This window comes from Amblyraja radiata, chromosome 1 (genome assembly GCF_010909765.2).
Source record: "Amblyraja radiata isolate CabotCenter1 chromosome 1, sAmbRad1.1.pri, whole genome shotgun sequence".
NCBI lineage: Eukaryota > Metazoa > Chordata > Chondrichthyes > Rajiformes > Rajidae > Amblyraja > Amblyraja radiata.
The window spans coordinates 127,250,529-127,262,974 of NC_045956.1; the positions used below are offsets into that span (position 1 = coordinate 127,250,529).

At 39.5% G+C, this 12,446-nt stretch overlaps 1 protein-coding gene across 1 annotated transcript; it reads right to left on the reverse strand.

Moving 5' to 3' along the window:
* Window positions 1-917: 917 nt before the first annotated feature.
* On the reverse strand, window positions 918-9,952 carry LOC116983070 (granzyme K-like). The gene is made up of 5 exons (XM_033036673.1): window positions 9,883-9,952; window positions 9,061-9,223; window positions 8,416-8,578; window positions 1,475-1,744; window positions 918-1,079 (listed from the first exon to the last, which is right to left on the reverse strand). Exons 1-5 carry the CDS (start codon window positions 9,950-9,952, stop codon window positions 918-920), a joined length of 828 nt encoding a protein of 275 aa, XP_032892564.1.
* Window positions 9,953-12,446: the final 2,494 nt, after the last annotated feature.

The window sequence follows — 12,446 nt, forward strand, 5'->3', positions numbered from 1 at the left end:
CACAATTTCCACAGAAGTAGTTATCAGAGGCACCAGCAGTGTCCCTGACTTCCCACATCCAGCAAGGGAGACACTGTAACAACTTGTCTGCCATTACTTCAGTGGATTCAAGTGTAGCCTCCTTGCCTCAGCCTCCTCGCCGAAGACTCTTGAACCAAAGACTCACACTTTACCACAACAAGGAACTTCCCCTCAACAGGTCGCTCCCCTGGACCTGAACTTAATTTTATCTAATCAGGTCAACTATCCACACAACTAATTAGGACTAATCAATCGACTGTACTTTGTGCCTTTCACCACAGTGAAGAATGCAGTTGTGGATGTTTGTGTTAAATGTTATTGTGTATTGTGTGTTCTTTTTTATTGTACCGCTGCTGGCAAGTTCATTTCACTGCACTTTATTGTGCATGTGATGAATAAATCTGATTGATTGATTGATTGATTGATATCCACATCTAATTAGGATGTCTCAGCCAATCCACTCATTCGCTGGTCTGGCTGCTGCTTCTCTGCAACGTTCAAGGTAATTACCCCGGGCTGACTCTTGCCGCTCTTTTAAAGCTCCCAAAGTATACTCACCTCGGTGAAAGGCTTCCTTCAGCCAATCCACTCCACTTTGGCAGCGCCCTTTATGTGGTATGCAAGCAAATAATTTCACTGTGGCTTGTCACATGTGACAATAAACTATTAATTAATTAATTCACTCATTCAGTTCGTTTTCACAACCTATAAATCTTACTTCAGAGAACAGGGGATTTCACAATTCTAGTTTTTATTGCATTTTGTGGTAAAATGTTACACAATGTACTCGAGATATAGATGGAAGCATGCTGGTTATCTAAGCCAATTGATTGAGCATCATAGGTAGTAAAGCAAGTGAAGTAGCGCGCTGATTACTCAACACAGCCCTCCATCGGTCATATTGTAAGCTGCATGGCAATGGTTTTCCAAATCCAACAAAGGTATTTATCAGAAACAAAAGTGTAAACTCCAGGCTTTTTGGGATCTGCACATCCTTTGCCAAAGGACACAATCCCGACGTACTTTCCATTGCAAAGCAAAGGACCACCCGAATCACCCTGGGAGAGAAAACAATAAAGATGACAATTCAGTAGAGTCAGATAAAATAACACATCACCAACTTTCAGTCTGAAAACACATCACAATGCTATATTTATTACCCGTGCCCAGCTGGTTTGAGGAGATGGTGATTTTACAACCTGGAGCATATGTGCCTAAGCAAATTCACAAAGAGTCTTTAAGTGGAACAGTTTCCTTGAGAGGATATTATTGTTCAGCTATTTAAAAAAACATTTACAAAAACAAGCTACAATAATGCCAGGCTAAGGCCAGTGTGAGGATGGATGGAATGTTTCAATCTATGGAAGGCACCAGTGAACCATTTGGGCTTTTGCACACACTCTGATAGCTTTATGGTCATTTTACTGATAACAATGCTACACTGCACACTCACCTGGCACGAATCTCCTCTGCCTTCACTGTCACCAGCACAGATCATGTTCTGGGTTACTTCAGGGTCGTGATCGTAATAGTCCTCGCTGTTGCATGTTTTACGATCTATTACTTCTATTGTCACCTCTTGAAGTGTGTCAGATGGAAATCCATTACTTGTTTTTCCCCATCCTGCCACGAAGCAGGAAGTTCCAGGCTTCAGATCATCGACCATTCCTCCAGGTAGTTTGAGCACATTCACATCATTGTTGATCATTGCATTATTCTCCAGCTGTGATACAGTAATAATTTATTCTTATTCTTCAAAGAGTGAAGAATATCTTAAACTATTGCTCTAATCAAAAGAGGTTTGTTGGTTTCCCCATTTAAGTACTTCATTTGCTGAGGTTCTGTCCTTTGCAGAAAGAAATGTTTCTTTTTCAGATGATCAAAGAGACAAGAAAAATTGACCATAAAATGTAATGTCAATTACCCTTCATGTGATACATGAAAATATTTGTGCGGCTGATGTTCATAAAGCCCTACGCTACTGTCGCCGATGATCGGTCGATTGATCGATTGATTGATTGATTACATAGAAACATAGAAAATAGGTGCAGGAGGAGGCCATTCGGCCCTTCGAGCCAGCACCGCCATTCATTGTGATCATGGCTGATCGTCCCCAATCAATATACCGTGCCTGCCTTCTCCCCATATCCCTTGCCTCCACTAGCCCCTGGAGCTCTATCTAACTCTCTCTTAAATCCATCCAGTGATTTGGCCTCCACTGCCCTCTGTGGCAGGGAATTCCATAAATTCACAACTCTCTGGGTGAAAAAGTTTTTTCTCACCTCAGTCTTAAATGACCTCCCCTTTATTTTAAGACTGTGGCCCCTGGTTCTGGACTCGCCCAACATTAGGAACATTTTTCCTGCATCTAGCTTGTCCAGTCCTTTTATAAATGTATATGTTTCTATAAGAGCCCTTCATCCTTCTAAACTCCAGTGAATACAAGCCTAGTCTTTTCAATCTTTCCTCATATGACAGTCCCGCCATCCCACGTGAACCTACACTGCACTGCCTCATCACAAGGATGTATTTCCTCAAATTAGGACCAAAACTGTACACAATACTCCAGATGTGGTTTCACCAGAGCCCTGTACAACTGCAGAAGAACCTCTTTACTCCTATACTGAAATCCTCTTGTTATGAAGGCCAACATTCCATTAGCTTTCTTCACTGCCTGCTGCACTAGCACACCAACTTTCAGTGACCGATGTTCAAGGACACCCAGGTCTCGCTGTACCTCCCCCTTACTTAACCTAACCCCATTGAGATCATAATCTGCCCCCTTGTTTTTGCCGCCAAACTGGATAACCTCACATTTATCTATATTATACTGCATCTGCCCACTCATTCAACATGTTCAGGTCACCCTGCAACCTCCTAACATCCTCTTCACAGTTCACACTGCCACCCAGCTTTGTGTCATCCGCAAACGTGCTAGTGTTGCTCCTAATTCCCTCTTCCAAATCATTAATATATATGGTAAACAGTTGCGGCCCCAACACCGAGCCTTGTGGCACTCCACTCGCCACTGCCTGCCATTCTGAAAAGGACCCGTTCACTCCTACTCTTTTCCTCCGGTCTGCCAACCAATTTTCTATCCATGTCAACACCCTACCCCCAATACCATGTGCTCTAATTTTAGTCACCAGACTCCCGTGGGGTACCTTATCAAAGGCTTTCTGAATGTCTAGATACACTACATCCACTGGCACCGCTTCATCCATTTTACTTGTCACATCCTCAAAAAATTCCAGAAGATTAGTCAAGCATGATTTCCCTTTCATAAATCCATGTTGACTTGGACTAATCCTTTTACTGCTATCTAAATGCCCCATTATTACCTCTTTAATAATTGACTCCAGCAATTTTCCCACCACCGAATTCAGGCTAACTGGTCTGTAATTCCCCGTTTTCTCTCTCGCTCCTTTCTTGAAAATTGGGATAACATTAGGTATCCTCCAATCCACAGGAACTGATCCTGAATCTATTGAACATTGGAAAATGATCACCAATGCGTCCACTATTGCTAGAGCCACCTCCCTGGGGACCCAGGGATGCAGACCATCATGCCCAGGGGATTTATCATCCTTCAGTCCCATTAGCCTACCCAATACTATTTCTGATTGATTGATTGATTGATTGATTGATTGATTGATTGATTAATTGATTGATTGAGTGAAAGATTCAGCATGGAAATGCTCTTCAGTTCACCAAGTCCACATCGATCATCCATTCACGCTAGTTTAACTCACTTTCACAGACACTCCCGACACACTCGGGACAATTTACAGAGGCCAATTAACCTACAAATGCACACATCTTTGGGAAATGGGGGGAAAATGAAGTAACGGGTTGGCGACAAGGTGGCGTAATGGTAGAGCTGCTGCCCTACAGTGTCAGAGACCCGGGTTCGATCGTGACTATGGGTGCTTGTCTGTACGGAATTTTTACATTCTCCCCGTGACCTGCATGGGTTTTCGGGGATCGGAATCTTTGGCTTCCTTCTGCACTCTAAAGACCTACAGATTTGTTGATTAATTGGCTTGGTGTAAATGTAAAATTGTCCCTATTGTGTGTCGTGTAGTGTTAATGTGCGGGAATCGCAGGTCGGTGCGGACAGTGGGCCGAAGAGCCTGTTTCTACACTGTATCTCGAAACTAAACTAAACTAAACTAAAATATCAACTAAACTATCTGGATGAAACTCACATGGTCCCAAGGAAAACGTGCAAACTCCACAAAGACAGCACCTGAGGTCAGAATATAATCCAGGCCTCTGGCGATGTGAACAGCAGCTCTCCCAGCTGCACTATTGTGCCACTCCTTCAAGGTTCTTCACTATTTAAATCTTTCTTTGTTAACAAGTAAACTCTAATTAGTCAAACTTAGCTATGGCTGTTTTACTCTAAAAATATCATATCAGACTGAAAATGAACAAAGTAATTGATGGAAATATAAAGCTGGGAATCCAAATCTTTCGACACTTTTTGGATGCTTTTTTAACGATGATTAAGAAATAATCTAGATTGAATGTCATTAATCTGGAACATATTACAGATAGAATGGTAAAGCAGTCAACAATTAATTTAGTTGCACTGTTGTCATGTCATTTATTTTCTATGACTTTCTGTGGAACCAACTCAATGGATATTTTTAAGGCAGAGATAGATAGATTCTTGATTAGTGCGGGTGTCGGGAGTCATGGGGAGAAGGCAGGAGAATGGGGTTAGGAGGGAGAGATAGATCAGCCATGATTGAATGGCGGAGTAAATTTAATGGGCCGAATGGCCTAATTCTGCTCCTATCAGTTATGACCTTTTCACCGGATGATCTTAAATATACTTATAATCTTGCTATGTGTCGCTTAGATTTTCTTTAGGTTGCTTCCTCAAATAGCATTTTGTTTGCCACCATTTTGTTTGCCACCATTTTGTTTGCCGCCATTTTGTTTGCATTTTGAGCTGCTGAGTAACTGATATTATGGGTCTTGTTATAAATTAACTCTCCTGGGAAAATAAAGAGTTATTTTCCATCAAATGAATTTGATTCAAACAAATATGGCTGGCTTTTGTAGTAGCACCTAGTGGTGGCCAGGGGATCACAAACCCTCGCTATTGGCTGGCGCGGTCACGTGATCGCGGGAGTGTTTTCGCTGGCTTTAGGTAAAGCATTTTATTGATAAGGACAATGAAAATTATAATATGGAGGATGTAGCTAATAGCTTTAATAATTTTTTTGTAAATGTTGGACCAGACCTGGCTAAACAAATCCCTGATCCAGGGACATCTGGAGAAACTCCTGAGAATTTATTGGAGAGAAATCCCTGCTCTATGTTTCTTATGGCAGTAGATGAAAAAGAACTGTTGGACATTGTTAAAACATATAAAAACAAAATGTCTACTGATTTCAACGACATTGACATGTCGTTAGTTAAGATGGTCATTGAGGGGATTTCCAAACCTCTAACATTCATCTGTAATTTATCTTTCCAAACCGGTACTTTTCCAATCAAAATGAAAATAGCAAAAGTCATACCAATATACAAAACTGGGAACAAGCATCATTTCACAAACTACAGACCTGTTTCTTTACTCCCTCAATTCTCCAAAATACTAGAAAAAATGTTCAACAATAGACTAGACATATTTGTAGAAAAGCATAAACTAATCACTGAAAGTCAATATAGATTCAGATCAAACAGATCAACATCACTTGCAATAATAGAATCAATTGAAGATATCACAAACGCTATTGACAATAAACTATATGCAGCTGGGATATTTATTGATATAAAGAAAGCATTTGATACGATCAATCAGGTTTTTTTATTAAAAAAATTAGAAAGGTATGGCATCAGAGGTCTAGTACTGGATTGGATAAAAAGCTATTTAAGTAACAGGCAACAGTTTGTGAAGCTGGGCAGCTACAGTTCTACATGTTTGGACATTGCTTGTGGTGTCCCCCAGGGGTCAGTGTTGGGTCCAAAACTATTCATCATGTATATAAACGACATTTGTAATGTGTCCAATGCCTTGAGGCTGCTCTTGTTTGCAGACGACACAAATATTTTTTGTTCTGGGAAGAATTTAAAACAACTACTGGATAAAATAACAAAAGAAATGGACAAACTGAAAACATGGTTTGACAGGAACAAAATATCATTAAACTTGAGCAAAACCAAAATAATGTTACTTGGTAATTGCAGAACAAATACACAAGCAAATATAAAGATAAATGGGGTTGAAATTGAACGGGTTCATGAAAATAAATTTCTTGGGGTTATAATGGATGATAGAATCAGCTGGAAATCACACATTAAACATGTACAATCCAAACTGTCAAAAAGCATTTCTGTATTACACAAAGTTAAGCAGGTTCTGGATCACAAATCACTCCGCATTCTCTACTGTTCACTAATCTTACCCTATTTAAATTACTGTGCAGAAGTCTGGGGCAATAACTATAAAAGTTCGCTACATTCATTAACTATTCTGCAAAAAAGAGCAATACGTATTATTCACGATGTCAGGTATCTGGGTCACACTAATCCATTATTCTTACAGTCAAAATTATTAAAATTAGAAGATTTGGTTGCATTTAAAACAGCACAGATAATGTTTAGGGCCAAAAATAAAAACTTATGTGGAAATATACAAAAATTATTCAATGAGCGAGTGGGGGGTTATAATTTAAGAAGAATATTTAATTTTAAGGTACAAAGAGTCCGCACGACAAGAAAAACTTTTTGTATTTCGGTCTGTGGAGTAGGATTGTGGAACAGTTTGAATGTGGAGTTAAAGCAATGTCCAAACATGAACCAGTTCAAAATGACATACAAAAAACTTTTTTTCACAAGGTACAGGGATGAAGGGGATGGTTGACAAACAGGGGTTAATGTTTATTTATTATTTTATTTATTATTTATTTATGTTTTTTGGTTACTTCATACATATTACTTGTATGTGTATATCAGTTGTATGTATATATATGTCTGTATGCATTTCTAAAAATTGTCTGGGGTATTATTATGATTAATTAATTAATTATTAAATATGGAAGAAGGGTTTAGGGAGAAGGGGTGAGATTAAATAAGTTATTCTTCTCACTCCTTTTCGAGCTTGTAAAGAAAAAGTGTTGGACATTTAAATTTTGCTTTATGCTTTTCATTGCTTTGCAAATATTGCCTGGAATGTCCAATTGTTTGACTATTTCGATTTTGTTGTTGTTATTTATTCCTATTTATGTCTTTACTTGTTCGGAACAAATAAACAAATCAAATCAAATCAAGCATTCATTCAAGCTCCACCCTGATCGAAGGAGCTTCATTAGTTTGGCTGTTTGGCTTTATTATCGTTTAAAATAAAGAATTTTACTTTACTCGATCGTCTCGAATTCCCAAATTGTATCATTTTACTTTCCAATGCCTTCAGTGAACTGTACAATAAGGCAGAGTAAAACATGTAAATGATACAATATGTTCCTTTCTTCTCTAGGTGGCTTGCTTAAAATTGACCCCTCATATTCCTGCTGGGATCTGCTGAGACTGAACGCAGATTGATTGTTGGCAAAAAATTAGATATTCTAGAGATTAATATTACAAGATTGATCCAAGCTCTATGGAACACTCCTGCAGCTGGAAACTGGAGGTGTTTTCTTGGAATAGAGATAAGAAGGAGGATATGTAATTCAGAACATTTCTTGATCTCATTTGAAGATCAGGATATGTTGATGCAGAAATTTTCTTCAGGAACTTCTATCCGATCAATTCTTTAATTTGAAATGTTAAATTTCCTTGACTATAAAAGGAACATTTCCTCATCAGTTCAGTGCACCATTAGACCAAGATGGCTCCACACTCACACAGAGACATCTGATCTCATCTGCGACTAATACAAGTTTCTTTTACACAGAAAGTGGTGGGTGCCTGAAACACAGTGCAAGGGGTGGTGGTGGATGCAGGTATGATAGTGGTGTTTTTAGACAGACTCGTAGATATGCAGGGACTGGAGGGATATGGAGCATGTGCAGTTAAAAAGGTTTAGTTTAAGTAAGTACCATGTCCGGCACCAAACGACCTGTTCCTGTGCAATGCTGTTCTATGTGCTACACCCTACACCTGGTCAGGTTGTGGTAGACTAAAAGTAGGGGGAAAAACCCATCAAATGATCATTCTAATGATCCTTGCTGAAAAACTTCCTGACATGCCGAAAGGAGGAGGACAAGGTTAACTCTGGTTTCCCCTGTGCCAAACGGCATCCTAGATATCATCGTAATGTAATCTGAAAAATCATTCCCCCAATACATCGAAGACATATTCTTTTGTGAAATTAAACATTGCTAATGAACAAATTAAGGGTTCAGAGCACTGTATACAGATTAGACAGAAAATTCATACTTCCAGCAGCATGATGTCATTTTCCATAGTATTACCACGGAATTCTGGATGGGGAATCTGTCTCTTGATATGAAATATTTGTTTACTCGACTCGTATCCCGAAAGAGAATGTGCACCAAGAACCACTTGAAGCTTCCGTTTTCCAGCAATGATGCCATCTTTTCTGCCAAGCAAAAATAAACATAATTATACTTTTTTTTAAAAGGCCATTTTCAGAAATTCATCAGGAAGCCAACCATTAAATATTGAAATTCGTGGAAATATAATATATATATATATATATATATATATACCACATCATATTTGGTAGTTAACAAATGTAACAAATGTGCAACTTCCAAGGGGTGATCCGTACCCAATGATAAGCCAAGACTTTGCACTTAATTAAAAGTCATTAATGCACCCATCAAAACAAATTGCTTGTAAGTAATACCCTTAAAGTACTGAAATCATGGATCTGAAATAGGTATCGCATAAGTGACCATTCAAATTTAGTATTTCTAACACAAAAAATGCATTAAACTGGTGATCTACATATTAATGAAGACATGACCAAACAGTGGAACATGATAATTCCACACAGGCTAGGATTAGGAACTGATCACATATTAAATTAAATTTTCATTCATACACAGTAGAGCTTACATTTCACAGTGAGCTGCAGATAGAACCCATTCACGGTTGATCAAAACCCCTCCACAATAATGTTCATACTGCCGTTGCCACCACTTCAACCTTTGGAGGGATGCCATATAGGGTCTTGAATGAGGTACAGCATCATGACCTCCAATAATTTCATCTCCATGATCTGGAACAAATAAAAGATATTGAACTTTTTTTTTCATATTCAGGCTCTGAAGATAACTGACAAGGCCAGCATTTATTGTCCACCCCTAACAAGATTACGGATAAAATGATCGATGAATTATTCTGAATAGATCTTTACAAGATTAATTGAACATTATGTTATGTAACCAGTAATATAACTAGAACTTTCCAAAAGAGTTGAAATGAGATTTCATTACAATGTCCACTGATGATTAAGAAAGGTGGAGTTGAATTCCCCTTCTTCATGCAATGAAATAGCCTGTACTTACATTCATCAAGAATTTTATAGCACACAGCTTTGGACAGACAAGTGGCAAATTTCATTTCACCTCACGAGCGTTTGGCAATGACCAATCTGAGAAGAGGGAACGTTACCGTTTATCTTTGAAATTCAGTAACAGAACCAGAAACCAAATTGGACAAAATATGGTATGGTTATAAGGGTAACAGAGGCTGAACTTCCGACTAATGGTCCTAAGGTACTTTATTGTCACATGTACCTAGGTGCAATGAAATGTCTTTGTTGCATACAATTCAGTAAAAACCTTACTATACAAAAGCACAATCATACTTAAGCACTCTCCCAGTTCCCTTCTGCCATCTACAAGTCGGGAACGGGTTATCAGGCTCTCAACTTACTTGCAGCACAAATGTTCCAACAACAGTCAAAAATCATGGCACCTTCCAGGAAAAGAACAACTTGATTCATAGGCGATCCAACCCCCCAGATATACACTCCCTCCACCAGTGGCTCATTGTGCCTGCAGATTGTAACTTTTAGACACATCGAAAATAGGTGCAGGAGTAGGCCATTCGGCCCTTCGAGCCGCACGCCATTCAATATGATCATGGCTGATCATCCAACTCAGTATCCTGTACCTGCCTTCTCTCCATACCCCCTGATCCCTTTAGCCACAAGGGCCACATCTAACTCCCTCTTAAATATAGCCAATGAACTGGCCTCAACTACCTTCTGTGGCAGAGAATTCCAGAGGTTGCCCACTCTCTGTGTGAGAAATGTTTTTCTCATCTCGGTCCTAAAAGATTTCCCCCTTATTCTTAAACTGTGACCCCTTGTTCTGGACTTCCGCAAAGTGTTTTTGCAAAGTCAGTTTTTTTCCAACAGCAGATCTGAAAGTTCTGACCACTATTAGCAAAGAGGATGAATGCAGCAAGAGCAGTAATACATTTTCATTCCAAATCACACACCATCCTGGATTAGCAAATATATTGCCATGCTTACTTCTTCACAAGGTCTAAATCCACACAATTCTGCACTGTAAAAATAACCAACAAATGTTTTCAGCACCTCAAACAAGTGTCTCACTACCATCTTCTTAAATGCTGTTAGAAATGAGCAACACCTGTTCCTTTATCAGCACTCCTAAGCTGCAACTTGGACCACCTAGGAAGCAAGTGCAGCAGAAACATGGGAACATCACCACTTACAAGTAACACCTTTACTGAAATAAATTATAACATGAATACAATAAGGTTAAATATTCCTTATTTTGTTACTTACAGGCTGGACTTAGAAAGATGACAATTAGCAAAACATACAGATTGTACAGTAATTTCATCTTTCTTCTTGTGCAATCACACACTAAATGATGCCAAACGTTCTCGCGTAATTTATAATAAACTCAGTGGGGAGTGGTTAATTTATGTTAGATGCATCCTGGTGATAGGTTGGATTTGCAAATTTTCTAATCTGTATTCACTGTAAACCATGTGGCAGGCTCAGAGCAAATCAGAACATATAATCAAATGTTAGGGGTTTCACAAAGGGTTGGTCTTTAGTTTAGTTTAGTTTAGTTTAGCTTATTATTGTGACTTGTACTGAGGGAAGGTAAAAGGCTTTTGTTCGCATGTTATCCAGTCAAAGAAAAGACAATGCATGATCATAATCAAGCCGTTCAGAGTGCACAGCTAATGGGTACAACATTCAGTGCAAGATAAAGTCCGATAAAGAACACTAAAGATAGTTAAAGGTCTCTAATTAGGTGAGAGGAGGTCAAGACTGCAATCTCACTGATGAGAGTACCGTGTGTCAGATGTTACATGTTGCTTGAAATTCCGTTCCAATAACCTGATGGCACACGGGACATATTTATTCAAGCCTGCATGAATGTATAATAAATGATGCCGAAAACTAGCATTAAATTTGAGAAACCATCGACTCAATAAACCACTTTATTGTGGCTTAATTTCAAAAGAAAATAGTCCAATTGAAATGGCATTACTAAACTGGCAGCTTTTTGTCCATAAAAGTCAGAAGATTGTAGAGAGCACTCATCAAAATCCATGACCCACAAGGTGTATGGATCAGCTGTGATCTGATGTGTGTTAGTTAGAATGAAAGGAGAGGGACGTTGATTGGACCAATGCCAATGATGAGATGCAATGTCATCAGATTTCCAGTTTCTGACCACAACTGACCTGCAACGGCTCCTAGAAATCCTATCCATGTTGACAAGATCAGTTTCAGTTCTAATGCAATGCACTTCATATCATCTATGAGTCAGAAGAAGGGTCTCGACCCAAAACTTCACCTATCCATGCACTCCAGAGAAGCTGCCTGGCCTGCTGAGTTGCTCCTGTAATTTGTGTCATATTGAGCAATACCTAGCATCTGCAGTTCTCTGTGTCCATATAATCTTTCTCATTCACTTCCACATTAACCCAGGGTCAGTAATCGACATCAACCGGTCCAGTGTAATACAAATGAGCTCTGCATTGGTGTGATATCGCCTTTCACATGAGGTGTTAAACTCTGGCTCAGTTTAGCTCCTCACATAGGCATAAAAATACCAATGGTGCTATTTGAAGAAAAAAGTTAAGTTGCTTTGGAACATGCTAAATTCTCAAAAGGCAAAACACATGTGCTACTTCTTTTTAGCCACAGTTCCACAGAACAAGGATATAATGCTGAGCCTTTCCCGACCTTCACCACTCAACCGCCCTCCAGCAGGCCGCAGCCGTCGCCCTACCTGAGTCCCAGGCTCAGCACCTGGCCTAAAGTCTCCACGCTGCAGACTCTGCATCTAACTGTGCCAGGGTCTAACTGTGTTGCGTCCCCCCCCCCCCCCACCCATCCCCCCCCCCCAACACTGGGAACCTCACTGGTTGTTCCACTGGGTTTTCCCCTCCCCCCTCAAACCATGTTACCCCAGCTCTTCCCCACCCACACTATAGTCCTCATA